The sequence below is a fragment of the Cherax quadricarinatus genome, chromosome 8 (assembly GCF_038502225.1).
Source record: "Cherax quadricarinatus isolate ZL_2023a chromosome 8, ASM3850222v1, whole genome shotgun sequence".
Taxonomy (NCBI): domain Eukaryota; kingdom Metazoa; phylum Arthropoda; class Malacostraca; order Decapoda; family Parastacidae; genus Cherax; species Cherax quadricarinatus.
In genome coordinates this window covers 1,085,316-1,107,438 of record NC_091299.1, presented here as the reverse complement: position 1 = coordinate 1,107,438, position 22,123 = coordinate 1,085,316, and the positions used below count along the sequence as shown (strand labels likewise).

The 22,123-nt window shown below is 39.3% G+C and overlaps 1 protein-coding gene across 2 annotated transcripts in view; it reads left to right on the top strand.

Annotated features, from left to right (window-relative positions):
- LOC128685355 (mucin-5AC) overlaps nt 1-21,658 on the top strand; it is a 46,807-nt gene extending 25,149 nt beyond the window's left edge. For both annotated transcript variants that reach the window (XM_053771845.2, XM_053771846.2), the window contains exon 3: nt 17,108-21,658. In XM_053771845.2, the coding sequence (XP_053627820.1) occupies nt 17,108-18,712 (1,605 nt within the window). In that variant the 3' untranslated portion in view covers nt 18,713-21,658. The remainder of the gene's footprint in view (nt 1-17,107) is intronic.
- Nucleotides 21,659-22,123: the final 465 nt, after the last annotated feature.

Sequence of the window (22,123 nt, the reverse complement as noted above, 5' to 3'; positions counted from 1 at the left end):
ACACACACACACACACACACACACACACACACACACACACACACACACACACACACACACACACACACACACACACACACACACACACACACACACACACACACACACACACACACACACACACACACACACACACACACACACACACACATATATATATACATACATACATACATACGTATGTATGTATGCTTAGCCCATTCCATAAACTTTACTGTTGAGTTTGAATTATTATTATAATTATAATCATGGGGAGCGCTAAACCCGTAGGATTATACAGCGCATGTGGGGGGATGGAAGGTATTCAGGTTCAATTCAGGGAACCGGAGCACAGATCCAATTCCCTAGATCAAGAGCCCCTCACCAACGTCAAGGAACCTCCCTTGAGGGGCGTTGAGTTTGAAGAAAATAAATTTTCTAGATGTTTTAATTATTAAGGGTAATAATGAATTCAAATTTAAAATTTACAGGAAACCTACAAATAACTGTTCCTATGTCCACTATTATTCTTCCCATCAAGATAGTCAAACTGTCTGTTTTCTCATCAGTGTTTTTGAGAGCTTTACGAATTTGTAGTCCTGAGTTCATAGATGAGGAAATATCCAAAATTTATGAAATAGGTAATGATTTAAAATACCCAAGAAATGTAATTGATAAATCTTTTAAAGTTGCTAGAAATACTTTTTAAAATCCAAAAAGGGACAACCAGCCTTATTCAACTAAAAATATGTTGGTTCTCCCATACTATGAAAACTTGGTTGATATGCCTTCTCTTCTTAAGACTTTTAATATTAAAGTTGTATTAAAAAATCTTGATACAGTAAAAAAACTTTTGATAAAGAATTCCCCCCAAAATGCTGATGGATGTGTCTATAAGATTTCTTGTAAAATTTGCAATAGTTTATTACGGTCAAACTGGTAAAAATCTCGAACTAAGATTAAAACAACATAAATATAGCATTATAACTGGACAAGATTCCAATGCTCTATTTATTCATGTAAGAGATTTTAACCATCCAATTGATTTTCAAAAAGTTGAGAAAGTAGTATCAAGCAAGTCCATGGTCGACAGGAATATAATTGAATTTTGTTTCATAAAAAGCAGTTTTGACAATAATATGAATATTTCCTTTGGTTTATATAAATTAGATCCATTTATAATTAATAGAATTTGAGAAGAATTTAATAATACACTGGACAAATAATAATTTTAAAAATTTTCTTGGGTAGAATAGTTTGTTGGTGGTTGTGCAAAGGACCTGTCCAGTTGGGCCGGCGCGCGTCAGGTGTTTAACCGTTGTGGGATCTGATAGTGAGGTGTTGGCCAGACCCCCTTATATACCTTCCTTGGATGCTTTACTTTCATAGTTCCTTGATAATGTGAATAGTCATGAAAGCGCTTGGAATTTCTCTATTCTTTCAGAGTGGTTGTTTTGCATACATATGTACATATAAGCAGATCATTATTTAGTTGTAGCTACAGTGTGAGTAAGAGATAGACAGGTTATAATAGTGCCATTAGTGAATAAGAGAAGTGAAGGTTTAAAAATTAGAGGAGGAGATAGCTAAGATATGATACAGGCAACTGTTGGGAGAAAGGTGGGATAGAGAGAGTATAAGTAATGAGGAGGTTGAAGAGGTATGGGGTATATTTCAGAATGCAGCATTAGCATGCAGCAGAAGGCTGTGGGTATAGGAGGGAAGATGAACAATTGGTGTAATGACTAGGTACAGAGATTGGTAAGGGTGAAAGAGTTAGCATGAGAGTTATTTACAAACAAAGCAAAAGCGATACGAGAGAAGTGGAGTATATGGAGAATTAAAGGTTAAGTGTAAAAGACCCAATGAGAGAGTGGGTGAGGTTTTGTTAGCAAATTTGACTGAGAATAAGAAAGTTGAGGAGTGAAAATAAATTGAGAAAGACAAGGAAACAAATGGATTGAACATTTAACCCTTTGAGTCGGTCACGTACATGTACATCTTAACCGCCAGGGTCGGTCACGTACTTGTATGCGTAAATTCTAGCGCCTTCAAATCGAGCAGGAGAAAGCTGGTAGGCCTACATGTGAGAGAATGGGTCTGCGTGGTCAGTGTGCGCAGTAGGAAAAAAAATCGGGGCACCCGCACTGCATTGTGGGAACGCCATTTTAGTATGCCTTGTTCACCATGCCTTGTGGTAAGAAACTCCTCACTCCATGGCGAATTGGGGGACTTTTGTTCCCATGTGATAATTCAAACACCAGTGGAAGTGTCAGTGAAGAATAATTTTGTGGTTTTGATGAGTTAGTGACCGAAAATAATGAACATGATACCGGTAATAGTGCAGAAAACCCAGACGACCCTCAACCTTCCACCTCTGGTGTTGGGGGTGTCTTGTTCACATTCAGTTGTACCAGAATGAAAGAGGAAACTCGTATTTTCCCGTGTCCAGGACTCAGATGTGAGCAGTGGTGGTGATAATGATAGTGAATATGATATCCAAGCTCTTGAAAGCATTTCCAGTAGCGAGAGTGAAGTGGAATATTCCCCAGTGAAGCATCTGTATTTATGATGCTACCTGCGCTCTGGTAGTGTGCCACATGCTATTTCAAGGGGAAGGAGTACATCTCTGAGTACATCCCATGGCCATACAGCAGGAACAGATAGTGAAAATGAAGATATTGTTACAGTGGGGATGAAAAATCTGCATGCATCATCAGATGGTAGTGGTGCCATGTGGCACCAGCAGTGGCCCATGCTGGTAGCCACGCTGCTGAGTCAGCTGAGCTGTAACAAAGCCCACTCTCACCCACCCATCACACCAAGCTCCACAACCACAACCACCTGTCACTGTCCAGTACCCACCAGCAGACCACGCCTGGAACTGGCAGGAAGGTGCCAATTTTGTTCCCGATCCCCATCACTTTGATGGAAGTCAGTGGAATACGGCCATCTTGTACACTTGAGAACAATGCCACTGAACTGGAATGTTTCGAGTTATTCTTTGATGAGCCCCTGATGGAAATTGTCAGGGAAAGCAACACATACTTCGATTACACCATGGCTAACACAATTTTCACCAAGATCACGCCTACACCAGTGGAAGGAGACGACTGTGGCTGAGATGCATCTCTTCTTTGCCACAATAATGCTTATGCTACATGTGTATAAGCACAGTGTCAAATCATACTGGTCGACAGACTGCCTGATTGCAACCCCCATCTTAAAGTGATATAATACCAGTGAATTGATTTGTGCTACTATTACACATGCTACACTTCTCAGACAAAACTAGGCCTGGCAAAAGAGACAGGCTATATAAGATTAAGAATATGTTTGTATCTGAAGCAGAAATTCAATACATGTACATGTATGTATTTTTATCCCTTCAGGAAGCTTGTTATTGATGAGTCTTTGATTTTGTTCAAAGGTAGACTGTCATTCACGCAGTATATACCAAGCAAGAGGAAACACTTTGATATAAAGTTCTTTGTACTTTGTGATTGCTACAGTGGTCTTGTATTGGATATTGTGTACACTGGAAGTAATACATTGCAAGATACCAGGAAGTTATTGGGTACCTCTGGTTATGTGGTTAGAACAATGATGGAACCATATCTTGGTAAGGGGCATATATTATGTACTGATAACCGGTCCTCAAGCCCCTTACTCAGTGATTTCTTGCGAGTGAACATGACAGACGTGTGGCACAGTGAGTGCAAATCATAAGCATATGCCTAGGTTCAATGCAGGCATTGACAGTGGCATGACAAACGAGATGTCACACTGCTGACATCAATTCGCCAAAACAAAATGACAGTCACTGGCAGGCAGAATAGAGACCAATGAACCCATTGTAAAACCTGCAGCTGTGATGGACTACACCCTCAATATGCATTCAGTGGTCAAATGTGACATGCAAATTGGGTTTGCTGATTGTGGTCGCAAGAGTTATAAGTGGTACATAAAACTCTTTTTTCATCTTCTGAACATTTCCATGCTCAATGCTTATAATATGTATAAGTTGAAGACCAGAACCAAACCACGATATGGTCAATTTTGTTTGTCATCGGACAAATATTATTCAAGTAGTGCCAAGTAACAATACCTGCAATAGAACACCGCCTGCGAACTGATGAACGACTACCCTCTCGTGTGAGGCCTGATGATCACTTCCTGATACAACTCCCTCCTACTACTTTGAAGAAAACTGCTCAGAAGAGGTGTTGTCTGTGCACATACAACAAAATGCTCACAAAATGCAGAGATTCATTTTGTGTGAAGAGTGTAAAACACCACTGTGCATGACACCATGTTTCAAAGAATTCCACAAGCTGCAGCACTTCTAGGACCATGTCCACTGACTGTGTGTATATTTAATATAGAAAAATAGTAATAAACAACATTTTCTATCCGTTTGTGTAAACATGTTTTGTGGTATAAACCTTTGTAAACAATATGATGACAGTACTGTTTGTGTGGTTGTGTAGCATACAACTAGTGAATTTATATACAATGTGCCTTATATTGGTCTCACAGGCCATATGTTACTTGAAAAAAAATTAAAAATAGAAGAAATAAGTAGAAAAAATAAAACATTACCGCGGGACCAGCAGTTGGCGATGTTGCCATAAGTGGTTCCTTTTCTGTCCTTCTGTCCTTTTCACATCTCTCTATCTTGGTAAGTATTGATCGCAATTCTTTTTTTACTAAAACACTTAGAAAAATAATCTTAAGATTTTGGTAAGAAAATTTTTTTTTTTCAACCCCCAGTGGGACAACAGGATCAAGGCTCTTGACCCTCAAAGAGTTAAAAACAAGAGAGATGTTAAATGGGGAGGTGGAAGTATTGGGAAGATGGAGGGGGATATTTTGAGGAACTCTTAAATGTCAGTGAAGAGAGGCATTGATTTCTTGCATTGGACAGGGAGGTAAAACATCTTTTATGAGTGAGGAAGAACCGGATGTGAATGTTGGGGAGGTGAATGAGGCATTGGGTAGAATGAAGGGGTAAAGCAGCTAGGATTTATGGGATCAAGACAGAAATGTTAACCCTCTCACCGTACAGACCCCTGAAATTGATATTGTTGTGTCCACCTTTAAAAAAATTCTGCAGTGGTAGAAGAATCTTTTTCTGAAAGTAATGAGACCAAAAGCATAAAATTTTTTTTTTTAACAACACATGGGCTGTCTCCTACCAAGGTGGGCTGACCCAAAAAAGAAACTCTTTCACCATCATTCACACATAATTACTATCTTTGCAGAGGTGCCCAGATATGACAGTATAGATGTCGCTCTAAACAGCCAATATCCCAAACCCTCCTTCAGAGTGCAGCCACTGTACTTCCCACCTCCACGACTCGTGTCTGGCTTACTGGTTTCCCAGAATCCCTTCATAGAATTACACAACTGTAAAGTGAGCGGTCTGGGTGCTCTCTCTCCCTTGGCAATTTTACCCACTTTGAATCCTATTTTAAGCCAATTACATTTCTCCATTCACCCAAATTCTTTGCTATTTCACTAGTATGCCTTCAGCTTTGTAGTTTGAACACAAGAAAATACCCATTCATTTCTTAGACCACCCTATAAAGTTCACAGAAATCTATAATTTGGCTAGTTTTACACACAATTACAAAAATTCCAATTTAAAATTTTTTTTTTTTTTTCAACAAGTCGGCCGTCTCCCACCGAGGCAGGGTGACCCAAAAAAGAAAGAAAATCCCCAAAAAGAAAATACTTTCATCATCATTCAACACTTTCACCACACTCGCACATTATCACTGTTTTTGCAGAGGTGCTCAGAATTTAGAACATACACAATTACAAAAATTCCAATTTAAAAATAGTCCAAAATAAACCCTGTAAATATTCCAGGGCACTAAAACATTTCCTTTGTTCATTAACCCTTTGACCGTTTCAGTTGTATATATACGTCTTACGAGCCAATGTGATGTATTTATTTATTTATTATTAATTTGGACATGATACATAGATGTACAAAGAAATATAGTGGTTAAGTGTAACATGCCAAAAGCCCCTTGTATGCAGAGCATTATGGGCAGGCTTAAAATTAACTTAAGATTAACTAAGCAATGATATTCAGTGGTAAAAATTATAGTAAACAAATAACAATGAAGCACAAATGAGTATTTCAAAGACATGTCATATGGTCATTTGCTGAGTTGCTGTGCATTCAATAGAATGGAATACAGTGGTCCCTCGTTTTCGTAGTTAATCCATTCCTGGAGTTGCTACTATTAACGAAATCTACGATTTGCGAATCAATTTTCCCCATAAGAAATAATGTAAATACAATTAATCCGTTCCTGACACCCAGAAGTATTAAAACAAAAAAATTTTTTACATGAAATATACATGTAGTACATAAACAATACAATGGGAAATGATGAATGAAACATTAACAGCATAACACTTACCTTTATTGGAGATTCTTCTTAGTGTATGGGAGACTGGAGGAGGAGAGAGATTGGATTGTTTATAGTTTGGAAGGGGAATCCCCTTCCAGCAACACCTCAGGTACCAATTGCTTTTTCTGGGGTTGCTTCTCTTCTCTGTTTCTTAATGCCACTAGGACCACCTTAAGAGTCACTGAAGTCCTGTCTCGCAAAATAACTGTGGAGAGAGCTCTGTTTCTGGCGTCTCTTTAACACTTCCCTAAAATGGCCCAAGACTTTGTCACTGTACATGTTGCCAACATGGCTTGCAACAACCCTGTCAGGGTGATGTTTCTCCATAAAGCTTTCCATCTTACCCCACATAGCAAAAATCTCTTTAATTTCTGAAGAAGGCACCATCTTCCATCTCTCTTCCTCCTCCTCTGCAGCAAGATCCTGAGCTGCGATCTGTTGCTGTTCCTGCTGAAGCTCTTGCAGCTCCTCAGTGGTGAGCTCTTCGTTGTGGTCTTCCACATCCTCCAAACTCACATCCAACCCCATGGAACTCCCCAGTGCAACAATTGATTTAACAACAGACATAGGCTCATCAGGGTCAGTCCCAAACCCTTCAAAATCCCTCTTGTCGACACAATCTGGCCACAATTTTCTCCAGGCAGAGTTCAAAGTCCTGGTAGTCACTCCCTCCCAAGCCATACCTATAAGGGTTATGCAGTGGAGGATGCTGAAGTGTTCTCTCCAAAATTCCCTTAGGGTCAAGTGAGTGTCTGTGGTCACAGTCAAGCACCTGTGAAACATTGCTTTGGTGTAGTTTTTTTTAAAGTTTGCAATGACCTGCTGGTCCATGGGCTGGAGGAGAGGAGTGGTATTCGGGGGCAAGAACTTTACTGTGATGAACCCAAACTCCTTGAAAATTAGGTCATCCAAATTTGGAGGATGAGCAGGTGCATTGTCCATTACTAGCAGGCACTTGAGATCCAATTTCTTTTCCAGGAGGTAATTCTTCACACTAGGGCCAAACACTTCATTGAACCACTCGACGAAAATTTCCCTCGTGACCCATGCCTTACTATTAGATTTCCAAAACACACACAATATACTCTTCATAACATTGTTTTTCCTGAAAACACTGGGATTTTCAGAATGGTACACTGGTAATGGCTTCACTTTGAAATCACTACTAGCATTAGCACAGAACATTAGCGTTAGCCTGTCTTTCATAGGCTTGTGTCCTGGCATTGCCTTTTCCTCCTGTGTAATGAAGGTCCTCTTTGGCATTTTCTTCCAAAAGAGGCCTGTTTCGTCACAATTGAACACTTGTTCAGGTTTCAGTCCTTCAGCCTCTATGTATTCCTTGAATTCATGCACATATTTTTCAGCCGCCTTGTGGTCTGAACTGGCAGCCTCACCATGCCTTACCACACTGTGTATGCCAGTACGGTTCTTAAATCTCTCAAACCAACCTTTGCTGGCCTTAAATTCACTCGCATCACCACTATTTTCAGGCAATTTCTTTACCAGATTGTTGTGCAACTGCCTAGCCTTTTCACAAATAATCGAAGTCATAAGAGTATCTCCTGCTAATTGTTTCTCATTTATCCACACCAATAATAACTTCTCAACCTCTTCGAGTACTGGTGATCTCATTTTTGTCAGCATAGTTACCCCCTTTGCAACAACAGCATCCTTGATTTCCTTTTTCTTGGCCACTATGGAACATATGGTTGTGTAGGGTTTCTTATACATCCTGGCCAGTTCGGCCACACTTGTACCACTTTCATATTGTTCAATGATGTTTTTCTTAAATTCAATCGTATTTCTCACCTTCTTTACCACAAGCTTGGCACTAGGAGCTTTCTTTGGAGCCATGGTAGCTTATTTAGTACTTGCAAGCACTAAAATAAATGGAATATTATGAAATATTTCGCTGGAGCACTGGAGGGGACCTTCGCTCACTGGTAAACAATGCCAGACTGGCTGCCGCCCCGGCTCACACCGTGGGTATGCATCCTGGACGAACTACTACTCGCGAGTCAACCTATGAAAAGCGAGCCCATGTTTATACGAAAATATCCCTATGATTTCTGAAATCTATGATTGCCGAAAACTACGAAAAGCGAGGGACCACTGTACAGTGGACCCCCGGTTAACGATTTTAATCCGTGCAAGAGGGGTAATTGTTATGCGAAATAATCGTTATGTGAATGAATTTTCCCCATAAGAAATAATGGAAATAAAATTAATCCATGCAAGACACCCAAAAGTATGAAAAAAAAAATTTTACCACATGAAATATACATTTTCCCACACACAAAGAGAAGGATACATGCACAATAGTAGAGTAGTACATGCACAGTATATATTGTGCATGTACTAGTCTACTAAATGAAGAATAAATGACACTTACCTTTATTGAAGATGCAGCAATGACTGATGAGACACTGTGTCCTGGGAGTGCCTTTTCCTCCTGAGTACTGTAGGTCCTGTTTGGCATTTTCTTCCAGAACAGGCCTTATCACACTGTGTATGCCACTACGATTCTTAAATCTCTCAAACCAACCTTTGCTGGCTTTAAATTCACCAATATGAGCACTAGTTCCAGGCATTTTTCCCTGTTCACCTGGGTGTTAGTCGACTTGTGTGGGTTGCATCCTGGGAGATAAGATTAAGGACCCCAATGGAAATAAGTTAGACAGTCTTCGATGACACTGACTTTTTTGGGTTATCCTGGGTGGCAAATCCTCTGGGGTTAATTGTTTCTTGGTATTCTCAATAAGCCACACCAACAACGGTGCTACAGCAGCAGCAGCAGCTGACAGTGCAGCAGCAGCAGCAGCTGACAGTGCAGCAGCAGCAGCAGCTGTACCACCAATAGTAGCGATGGTTGATTGGGGTTTATTATACAACCTGGCCAGCTCGGAGACATGCACTCCACTTTCATACTTATCAATGATCTTTTTCTTCATCTCTATTGTAATTCTCACCCTTATTGCTGTAGGGTTGGCACTAGAAGCTTTCTTGGGGCCCATGGTCACTTATTTTCCAGAAAAAGCACCGAAAACACTGTAATAATACGAAATATTCCGATTGTATGCTTGGATGTTACCGCGGAGGCTGGCTGGTAAACAATGCCACCGGCGGAACATGTGAGCGCGTCTCGGAAGAAAATCGGTAAGCGGGTTTTTAAGCGGTATGTGAGGCAAAATTTTTGCAATTAAAGTAAGCGGTATGCGAAATAATCGCTATGTGATACCATCGTTATGCGGGGGTCCACTGTATTCTGTTAGGTAATGTAATTAAAAGAACAAAGTTTGATAGGGTCACAGGTTAAACATTTATGAGATACAGTTATTCAGTATTTGTTTAGTTGTGGGCGAGTAAGTGATTTTTAAGAAGAGACTTAAATTTATAAACAGACAGTGTTTCTTTTGTATTCACAGGTAATGAATTCCAGATTTTTGGGCCTTTCATGTGCATTGAGTGTTTGCATAGTGTGAGATGGACACGAGAAACATCAAAGAGTGATCTGTGCCTTGTGTTATGGTCATGTGTTCTGTTGAGGTTGGTAAGGAGACATTTGAGGGGAGGGTTTATATCCGAGTTAAGTGTTCTATGCATGTAGTAGGTACAATAATAAGTATGGATGTTTTGTACAGTGAGTAGGTTTAGAGTTTTGAATATTGGTGGAGTGTGCTGCCTGTAGTGGGAATTTGTTATTCTGACTGCAGCCTTTTGTTGGGTAATTAATGGTCTGAGATGGTTTATTGTTGTTTAGCCCCATGCACAATTTCTGTAATTCAGTATTTACAGTATTGGCTAGCATGACTGGGCTTGGATGAGAGAAGACGTATGTAGTGTCATCTTCAAATAGTGTGGGCTTGAATAGTTGCGATGCATTTGGTAGGTCGTTTATGTAAACGAGAAAGAGAAGAGGGCCAAGGACACTTCCCTGGGACACCAACTGTAATTGGCTGTGTGAAAGTTTGTTCCATTTGTGTACACATATTGGGTATTGTGTACACATATTAGGTAGTTGAGGGAGTGCCCTCATATACCATAGTGCAACAATTTTATGTGGAGCAAATCATGGTCAACTGTATCAAAAGCTTTATGTAAATCAATGAAGATCTCCAGTGGGACTTTTTTCTCGAGTGCAGTGTATATTTGTTCTGGCATGTGTATAATAGCATCATTCGTATTTTTATTAGGCCTGAACCCAAACTGACAGGAGGCTTCAAATCAAGTGGGAGAAAGCTGGCAGGTCCACATGTGAGAGAATGGGTGTGTGTGGTCAGTGTGTGCAGCATAAAAAAAAATGCTGCAGCAAGCAGTGCATAATGAGAAAAAAAAAACTCCGACTGTGTTTTTGGATTAAAACGCCGACTTTTAGGTGTATTTTCGTATAGTTTTTATGGTTATAATCTTGTTTTCGTAGTCATATTTGATAGAATGGAAAACACATTACAGAAATTGAGGTGATTTTGAAAATGAAGCTCAATGTAGGGGAAATGTTTGATTTTTGCCTATGTTAAAGAGTAAACAAATGACGTCATTTTCCAATAAATGTCCAACTAGCCATTCTAATATGCAGTCATGAATGGGTTGACATTATTTATACAATTGTTACCATATTGCAGTAGTCTTCATAACAGTCAATCTTCTATTTTTTGTTTGAATAAAAAGTCAAAATAGAAAGCAAGAGTAATATCAGAGGGACCTGGAGACATGACTGATGAACAAAGAAAATATTTTTTTTAGAGCCAGGAATGTCTGCATTGTTCATTCTGGACCCTATTTTGAAATTGGCATATTTTTTAATTTACGTGAAATTGGCCAAATTGCCAATTTCTGACCACTTTATTGGGTAGCTGAAATCATTAAATGGGCAGTTTCTTGTACTCAATCGATAGAACACATGGAGTTCTAAAGAATTAGTTATGAGTTTGGTCGACTGGAACACTGGAATTAGCCGAAAATAGGGCTCAAAGTGGGCGAAAGTGCTGATTCGTATATCGCCGAGGTTGCTAACTTCGCGTGAACATAATTCTGCAAGTTTTCAATCAAATTTTATACTTTTGGTGTCATTACTATCGGGAAAAGATTCCCTTTCATTTCATAAGATTTTTTTTTTTTCCCAAATATTTTGCGACACCAGGAGACACCTCAGGATTTGGGGTTGCGGCATGTCCCTAGGCCTTCCCTATATTACACATTTCGAATTTATCACAAAAAGTAAATCTGATTTTTTTTTTCCCAAATAATAAAATATAATCAGGAATGATTGCTTATGTTTTATAGCCTCCCAATAATTGAATCAAACCTATTAAAAACCCATAAAACAAAATGGGGGAAGGTGTAGGAGGGCCTTTCCCATCCCCAAGAAAATCTGTAAGTCTAAATATTTTCACTATTTTGAGCCTAATTTCAAGCTACGTACACTGTCCTGAAACCAACCAGAATCATCTCTATTTCAGTAGTATATCTTCCATTTTATCAACTGATACCAAGAAACAGGCAATAAAAGCCATAAAAAACCATCCTAGAAAATACTTCAAATTTGCTACTTTAAAGCATGTCCATTGCTTGGCTACAGGCTTTTCATTTTCCACTTATTTTCAAGCCTAGGTACATTGGCATATATATTAACTACTTTTCTTACCATGCTCACTCTGAAATTTCTACTCCTCACAGTTCATTCTCTTGCTTTGGCTAACCTTCTGATTTCATAAACTTTGCCTACTCTCGTGCTAAATGGACTTCTCTCCGAAAGACACTACCTCTCTGAAATCTCGTGTTCTTGGCCTTCCATATATTTCCAGTCTTACTTCTTGCCAAACTAATGCCCTTCATAGTAATCTAGTTTGTACCTCTCCTGCTACTGATGCTTCTGGAGTTTACTTCATTTCCTGCTCCTCATATCCTCTTCAATACCTTGGAGAAACTGGCTGATCTCTCTGACAGACTTAAGAACACAAAAGTGTTAGCCTTGTTGACACTAATGATGCTCTTGTCTGTAATGCTAGAGATCACAGTCATCTTGTTAAACGGTCATCTGCCAAACTGTCTACCCTTTCTCTAGCCTTCACAATTCTGTCTTGTTGAAGCCTCCCTTATACACAACTTTTATAATACGAATTTTAGTCCAGGCTTTGTCTCTGTAGATATTTTCCTTTTTCATTACAGTGTCAAATGCTCCAAACTTCAGAACACTTGACTTCCTGATCTTTATCTCCTCTCCTTTCTTAAAATTTCTTTGCATTTCCTTTCTTCTGCCTAGGTGGGTTCTTATGGTTTTCCCCCTTTCCTCTGGGATTTTTGTCCTTCCCTTGTGGTCCAGTAGCTCTCTTGTAGTACTTTTTTCTTTCTTTTGTTCATAGACTGTCTCCACTTTTAATAATAATATTGCTTTGCTAACACTCCACACACTGACCCTTGTTTTAATAACACTGCTGCCTTATTACCACTGTTCTACTACAAGTATTTTTTCTTTGTCATTTCTATTCTCATTCTACTACTCCCAGCCCTGCCTTTCTCTTGCATATATACTGGCTCCCTTCTTTCTTTTGTGCTTCTGTGTGACTGGTTAATGGTCCAGGCTGGACTGAAACATCACAAATTTATCTCCAATGTGTGGGTTATTTGTATATTGTTCCAGTCACAGAATTGTGCTTTTTTCTTCTTTCTAGATATAGAATCTAATACAGTGGACCCCCGGTATTCGATATTAATCCGTTCATGAGAGCTCATCGAATACCGAACATATCGAAAAGCAAATCAATTTTCCTCGTAAGAAATAATGGAAATCAAATTAATCCGTGCAAGACACCCAAAAGTATGAAAAAAATTTTTTTACCACATGAAATATTAAGTTTAATGCAATAGAATAATTACAATAACAACAATAACAATAGAATAATTGACACTTACCTTTAATGAAGATCTGGTGATGATTGATGGGATGGGAGGAGGGGAGTGTGTGGATGGTGTTAGTGTTTAACCCTTAAACTGTCCAAACAGATCTACGTTCACATGCGTAGTGCTCCAAAAGTAGATCTACGTTTTTTAACATATTTTCAAATATAACAAAAAAAAATGTAGATTAAAGATTTTTTTACACGTTTTCAAATGTAAAAAAAAGAAAAATAAGCTCTACGTTTTTTTACATACTTTCAAATGTTGAAAAAACGTAGATCTACGTTTGGACAGTTTAAGGGTTAAAAGGGGCATCCCCTTCCATTAGGACTTGAGGCAGCAAGTCCTTTTCCGGGGTTACTTCCCTTCTTTTAATGCCACTAGGACCAGCTTGAGAGTCACTGGACTTCTGTTGCACAACATATCTGTCCATAGAGGCCTGTGCCTCCCGTTCCTTTATGACATTCCTAAAGTTTCACAACGTTGTCAGTGTAATAGTCTCCAGCACGGCTTGCAATAGCTGTGTTAGGGTGATTGTCATCAAAAAAGGTTTGCACTTTAAGCCACATTGCACACATTTCCTTAATCTTTGAAGAAGGCAACTTCTTCTATTTCTCTATCCCCTCCTCTGAAGCAGTTTCCTCAGGTCTGGCCTCTTGCTGTTGAAGATGATCTAGCAGCTCATCAGTGGTTAGTTCTTCATTGTCCTCCTCCACCAACTCTTCAACATCCTCCCCACTAACCTCCAACCCCAAGGACTTCCCCAAGGACTTCCCCAATGCCACAATGGATTCCTCAACTGGCATAGGCTTCTCGGTTAGCCTCAAATCCTTCAAAATCCCTTTTGTCTACACATTCTGGCCACAGTTTTTTCCAAGCAGAGTTCAAGGTCCTCTTAGTCACTCCCTCCCAAGCCGTACCTATAAGATTTATACAATTGAGGATATTAAAGTGATCCTTCCAAAACTCCTTTAGAGTCAGTTGAGTTTCTGTGGTCACTACAAAGCACTTTTGAAACATAGCTTTTGTGTACAGTTTCTTGAAGTTGGAAATGACCTGCTGGTCCATGGGCTGCAGGAGAGGAGTGGTATTAGGAGGCAAAAACTTGACCTTAATGAAGCTCATGTCCCCAGAAAGTCGCTCTGCCAAGTCTGTAGGATGGCCAGGGGCATTGTCTAATACCAGGAGTCACTTAAGGTCTAATTTCTTTTCAATTAGGTAATTTTTCACAGTGGGGGCAAATGCATGGTGTAACCAGTCATAGAAAAAGTCCTTAGTGACCCATGCCTTACTGTTTGCCCTCCACAGCACACACACATTAGCCTTGAGGACATTGTTTTTCCTGAACACTCTGGGAGTTTCAGAGTGATACACCAATAAAGGCTTCACTTTGCAATCACCACTAGCATTGGCACACATCAACAGAGTAAACCTGTCTTTCATAGGCTTATGTCCTGGGAGTGCCTTTTCCTCCTGAGTAATGTAGGTCCTGCTTGGCATTTTCTTCCAAAACAGGCCTGTTTCGTCGCAATTAAACACTTGTTCAGGTTTAAATTCTTCTGTCTATGTAATCCTTGAATTCCTTCACATATTTTTCAGCTGCTTTTTGGTCTGAACTGGCAGCCTCACCATGCCTAACCACACTATATATGCAACTACAATTCTTGAGTCTTTCAAACCAACCTTTGCTGGCCTTAAATTCACTCACATCAGCACTAGTTTCAGGCAATTTCTTTACCAAATCGTCATGCAACTGCCTACCCTTTTCACAAATGATCGCTTGAGAGATGCTATCTCCTGCTATCTGTTTTTCATTTATCCACACCAATAACTGTCTCTCAACATTTTCTAACACTTGCGGTCGCTGTTTCATAATCACAGTTGCACCTTTTGCAAGAACAGCTTCCTTGATTGCCATTTTCCTGGTCACTATAGTAGAGATCGTTGATTGGGGTTTACTATACAACCTGGCCAGCTCCGACACACGCACTCTACTTTCGTACTTTGCAATTATCTCTTTCTTCATTTCAATAGTCATTAGTAAGTAAGTAAATTAGCACCTTTTTTCTTGAAGGGCTGGCACTAGAAGCTTTCTTGGGGCCCATGGTGACTTATGGAATGTACCGAATGTATCCTTAGATGCGCGCACACTGGCTGGCTTGTTAACACTGGCACACACGGGGCAGTTCAGGCCACACATGGACACGTCTCGTACGAATCTCATCGAATACCGGGTTTTCGATTGGATACCGAGGCGAAATTTTTGCGATAAAATGCATCGAATACTGTACAAAGTAGGAGTTGTCATTTATTTGCCGATGTCACTATGCTTTTGGAAGATTTTGAAGACAAGTTGAAAAAGTTGTAAACTAATTTTGAAGGATATGTCAAAGAAAAAATTTAGTTAACATAGTAAAGAGCAAGGTGATGTGAGCAAAAAATTAGGTAATAAAAGATTCTTTCAGATTGGAAGGAGGGGGGAGTATGGAGGAAAGAAATGTGTTCAGATACGTATTGGATAGTGTATTTGTTGGCAGACAGGTCTGTGAAATATTAGGTGAACCATAGAAATGATGAGAGGAAAATGTGGGTGGTGCATTGAGGCATCCATGGAAATGAAGAACCTTATCCATGAAGGCAAAAAGGGGAGTGTACTAGAGTATAGGGGTACCAACACACTTTCATGAATGTGAAGAAGCATGGATTTTAAAAATTGCAGTGAAGAGGAGGCTGGAGGCAGTGGATATACTATGTCTGAAGGCAATGTATTGTGTGATTATGCAGAAAATTCTTAGTTTGGAGATAGGAGGCAGCACAGGGTTACTAAAAGTATTATCCAGAGAGCTGACAAGGGGATATTGAGGTAGTTTGGATATTTAAAGAGGGTAGAGCAAAATAGGATGACTTGGGTGTATAAAGCTGTATTGGAGGGAAGGAGGGGGTAAGGGTCATCCTAGGAAAGGTTGGAGGGAGGGGGGGTAAAGGAGGTTTTGTATGCAAGAGGCTTGGACGTTCAGCAGGTGTGTGCGAGCATGTTTGTTAGGAGTGGAGGAAAGTTGTTTTTATGACGATGTGGATATGGAGTACAAGCAAGGTAATATTAATGAAGGGATTCGTGGAAACCAGTTAGCTGGATTTGAGTTCTGGAGGTGGGAAGTACAGTGCCTGCACTCTGAAGGAAGGGTGGAAATATTGCAATTTGGAAAAACATCTAGGCTGTAATGTTGGCATGCCTCTGACTGCCAAGACTGACGGTGAAAGTGTTTCTTCTTTTTTGGGTCACCCTACTTCAGTGGGAGGTGGCTGGTGTGATAAAAAAAAAATTGCTGGTAGGTCTAGTATTGCTGGTTTATTTACTGTCATTCTCATTTGTTAAGATCATTGCTGAAATCCTACATTTATGACAGCCATTAACTTTCCTCTCCATGACTCCTTTTCACCATTTTTTACAGGTTATTGAAATTCCAATTATTAGGAGCTTTGCTCCCTTCGTCTTGGCACTGTGAGCTGCTGCTATATCATTTTCATCACTATTACTGCCATCATATTCCAATCTTGGTCTCCTGTTATTTGATGGTGGGTTCTGTTGTACTGTCACAACTGTCTTTGGGCCTTTTATAACACTACCTAATACAAAATATACAAACCTAGGGCAGTTTAGTTCATCCAATTTCTCACAACTTCATTATTCTTTGAGACCTACTCTACCACCACCAACACCACCTCTGAAGCCATGCAAGATATATGTATTGTATACGTGCTATTTACTACACACACTAATATATACTTTTTTTTATTTCCAGTCCACCCGACTAGGAAGACACATCAACAATATCCGTCGTAAGACAGACCACCAGGAGCTTTATCGACGTTCCAAGGATCTTGTGCGCAAGTGGCGTAAGGAAGTTCTGGCAGATGGGGTGAATGGGGCAGCTGGATCAGGACCTGGACCTGGCGGGACGGGGTCTGGTGGGACAGGTGCAAAAGGGGCAGGTAATGGGCATCCTCCAACTTCACCATCTTCCTTACCGTCCAGTGGCAACACAAGTCCAGGAATGTCTGCCCCTACCACTCCCTCCACCCTCGTCCAACGGACACGTACAGCTTCCCCTACCCTAACCACTGCCCATTCGTCCCGCCCACTTAAACCTGCATCACCTTCCTTACCTCGGGGACGTGTATTGAGTCCAGGGATGTGTCCTGCTCTGTCGACTCTCTCACCAGTTATTACTCCCCCTTTAGCAACACATGCCCGCCCACGGTCCCGCCCACATTCTCCAGCAGTTAATCCCAGCATGCGGCAGCCACCCAGAGCAGATGCTTCTTCTTATGCCCCAAGTACTGAAAATGTAGCGAAAACTAATACGGCTAACAAAAGATTAAGAAAAGATGAGGAAGATTCTAATAGTGATATTCCCGTTGCCAAGCGACCTAGAAATAATGTAACCAATGGTTTTGATGAAGATAGTAGAGATAGTTTTTCTAGCGTAATTAGCAATGATTGTACTTCTAAAATTAATAGTGGAGGTAGTGAAAGTAGTAAAACTCGACGAATAGCAAATGCACATGCTGTTTCAAAGAGAAAACTAAATATTAATGAAACTGCTCTTGCTACAAATATGCCAAACCTGCTTCATCAAAAAATGGCTGCCCTTCCAATACCTACTAAAGCCTCCAAAGTGAAAACAACGTCACAAATTGTTGCAGAACTTGCTGAACGAAAAGGTGATAGTAAATTAGCAGAAAGAGCAACAAAACTGGAAGAACAACATGTGCGAGAATTACCTGGACCTGGAGTAACACTTGGTATGGGTAGAACGACTGATAATGCAGTTGTTACCCGTAATAAAATGGACCATTTGCAGCGCTTCCTCAGTTCACAGCCAGGTCCTGCATTTGATGACTTTCAAGGTGTTGGTGATGAGGACAGAGGTTCAGTATCTTCAGAAATAGAAGGCAAAGGATCTACAAGTGCCCCAGTTTCCCCACCACGTGGCCCTACAGATGTCCCTCCACCTATCATGACGCTGAGTAACCTTGATCTCCTTGGTGTCATGGCTCATGAAACTGCTGAGGAGATTTTGGCCCGCCTTCCTCCAATTGACTCCTCTAGTATTGTATGGGATGATCCTGACGAACAAGTTTGTGAACAGGAGCAAGAACAAAGAGATAGAAAGTGTAGTGGCTCTGAGCATAGTGAATCTGAAGATGAAGTGGAAAAATTAGTACGAAAATCTGAGAAAGTTCTGCCAGAGGCAATAAATACACTTCATACAACTAATCTTGATTGTCAGAATGGTAATTTTGATGTGGATGGTAAATTCAGAGAGTGGCATGAAGTAACTGTCAAAAAAAGCTACCAGGATGATCCTTTGATAGTGTTGCCTTATGTGATAACTGACTTTTGAAACACAAACTACTGTATTTACAATGAAAAGTGGTGGCTAAGAAATACTAAGAGGCTACCTAGTTACTAAAAAAAAAAAATGTGGTTGTCATTAACTTCATTTTTCTCATATCATAGAACCCATGTTAGTCTGTTTCTTGTTAGTCTGTTTGTATTTTCCGTGTGATATTTTTTTTTTTTTGGATAGCCTTCCAAGTGTTGCTATTTACGTTAAAATATAATTTCAAGAGAATGGCGTATGTTGATATTGCTAACCTTGCTTTGTTGCTTCAATTTTATTTTGAAGACAACCTGAAAAAATATACAAGAATTCTTAGGATTAAGTATATACAGTGCCTAAAGAACCAAGTGAACCAAGCTTTTAGTTTCTTCTTGAAAAATCTGTGATGTGCAACCAGTCATGTTTTAACAATCAATATACACATTTATAAATTTGTATGCAAGTTGATTTTTTGTGGTGACTAAAGTCTTGGCTCAGTGATTTCTATTCATCTATTAATGAAGTCAGTACAGTTGCCTTCAGTAACTTTTCCATATCCTAAATGAAAATAGTATACTTATATATGTTTGATCAAGTCATTGAAGTATAAACATTCAGGACGTAACCTGAATATGGCATTGTGTGGAATGGCCAAATCCAAATATATGATGTTCATGTTTGCTAGTGAGGGTAGGATAGTCATATGTGAACCTTAAGCCTTTTTTTGCTCAAAGGAAGTTGGAAAAATTTTGTCTTCACTCATAACCATATACAGTGGTACCTCGAATATTGGCCAAAATTCGTTCCAGAAGGCTGTTCAAGTGCCTCTACCGAACGAATTTGTTCCCATGAGGAATAATGTAAATTAGATTAGTCTGTTTCAGACCCCCAAAAATACACTTACGAAAGCACTTACAAAAATACACTTGCATAATTGTTAGAGCTGGGAGCTGTTCAGAATTCGAGGTACCACTATATATATTTCTTCTATTTTTTTTTAACCACATTGATCATTTCCCACTAGGGTTTGGGTAACCCAAAGAAGGAAACACATTTAACATAACTCGCTGAGTAAGTCTTGCCAGAAGCATACAGACATCACAATTCAAATAAAATTATAGTAAGGTTTTCCTGTTACAATGAACATTTTGACAGCAACAGTTTGATAGTATGTCTCAAATGTACAAGCCCTTGTCATAATCAGTTGAAAACTGATCCCATGTTATAAACTGTGATATTGATTGAACTGTTATTATCTGTGTTGTTTTAATGAAGATACTAGTTGTACATTCTTAGTTTTCAGGTGAAACAGTTTGGCACTTGTTAATTCAGACATTTCATTCATAAGACAAGGTTATTGGCAAAATTTAAATTATGGCTATATATTACTCCTTAAATTATTGTTTATGAATGGGGCATTAATACATAAAGAGGCAAGAGTATGTTACTTAAATATCTCGCAATTTTTGTGGGCATCCAACTTGGCTTATGGTTCACTCCTTCCCCACAAATGCAATGGAACTACTGTACACATGAGCATTAAGAATATTGTGCTTAAATCTTGATAACCAGGCCAGCAGTATGTCCCAGTTTCTTTCTCTTTCTCTCTCTCTCTGTAGAATAAGCTTTTATGAACAGTAATACACTATTGTTCAAACAGGCAGCTGCAGAGAATCTTTTATCCTACTATACAAATTATATATATATTTTCCAGATCTGGCTGGTTGTCGTATGTCTGTGATGTATGCACTTGTCTCAATGGAAAGTCTGTTATGCAGAAGTTGAAAATGTAATTATGCTCATGTATATTGTCTTTACATGCCAAAGAATCAATCTACATGATCTGTACACAGGAACCTTTGTTTTATAAGGATATTCTTCCCGTGACACAATAGTTGCATTCCTATGCTGTGAATTGAAGAAAATGTTCTGTTCAAATACATTTCTATGCTTCTTTGTTTGACCAGCTGCTGCCTTAGGTTGGTTTCTGGACATTGCAAGTCATAGAATGGACGTGGGTTTTGAAAGTGCAGGATATTTTAAAGATCAGAGAATTCCTTTATTATATATTACATAAAAAAAAATTCTGTTCTTTCAAATCCCAAATATACATCTTTGTCAAGCATAGATTAATAATAGTGTTAAAAATTTGAAACATTGTGAAGTGTTGTCTATGTTTACCTTCACACTTTTCCACAGGATCTTTATGAAGGTGAATATTGAGCAATATTGTTGAAAGTCAACTACTTGATGGAAATGTTACCTTTCTACCCTGTCTCAGAAGTTAAGAAATATTCCTAAGTTATACTCCTGTGTGATCTGACACATTGACATTCTAGATAGCAATGTATATACGAGACTTTAATTAGATGCATAACATGACCTGTACTATGCAAATAAGTAGACCAATCCACTCCTCTCCCTTGCATCTAACAGGTCCATTATCCTTCCTCCAATTTGTGTTCAGTCATTATGGTAAGGAAATTTGGAAATTGCATATTTGTTATTGTCATTAAGGATGAATTCTTATAGGTTTTGGCAAAACTTATTCGCAGCATTATTATTAGATATTGCCTTTCATATATTCACAGTGGAGAAATTATGAATCAGTCTTAATGCTTAACCTTACTGCCATATTTTTGCCATTTACTGAATGTATTAACTTCCACTTTCAGGAAATTTAAAATTAGTTTAATTTATCGTTCACTTCAAAATTGACTAAACATGATTAGTGTAAGCCAAGCTTGGCTACAGACAGCTTGTTCATTGTTATATAGACCACAGTACCCAGTTTTGTAAGGATATCTTGTAAACCAGTTACTGAAATGAGACTGCAAATGTCCATTGCTACACCATTAAATATTATGATGTTATTTGATGTTTTATAATTTATAGTTTTGTTGAAAAGAATACTATGGATTCATTCCTATGAGAATACAAGAAAAGTCCAATAAATTGATAACACTGTACATAGTTTTCATACTAATAAGCATTATTATGTGGATGTGTGTATACATTGTGTATTTTCTGATGCTCATGTGAGAGATTATCTAGCAATACAATGCTGTGGTTGTGTTGGTCCACCTGGAGGAAATTTGGCCATCTTCAGGAAAATGGTAGAAATAACTGTGATGCAGAGCAGTCCTTTATTATAGGCAATCCTCTTCAAGAGGGGCTCCTTGGCGTGGTGAAGAGGCTCTTGGTCTGAGGAATTAGCCCTGTCGGTCTTCTTCCTCAGACTGAACCTAATTACCCCCCATTCTCCCCTCCCCTATCCCATCCTCCCCTTTTTCCATTCCTCCTCCTCCTCACTCCTCCCTTTTGCCCTTCCTCTTTTTGGCCTTTGGGATTTCTCCCACAGGCGCGCTAGTTCCTCGGTAGGGGAAAGGACACCGGGGTCCATCCCATTCCGTTGAGGTTCTTGGCGGTGGC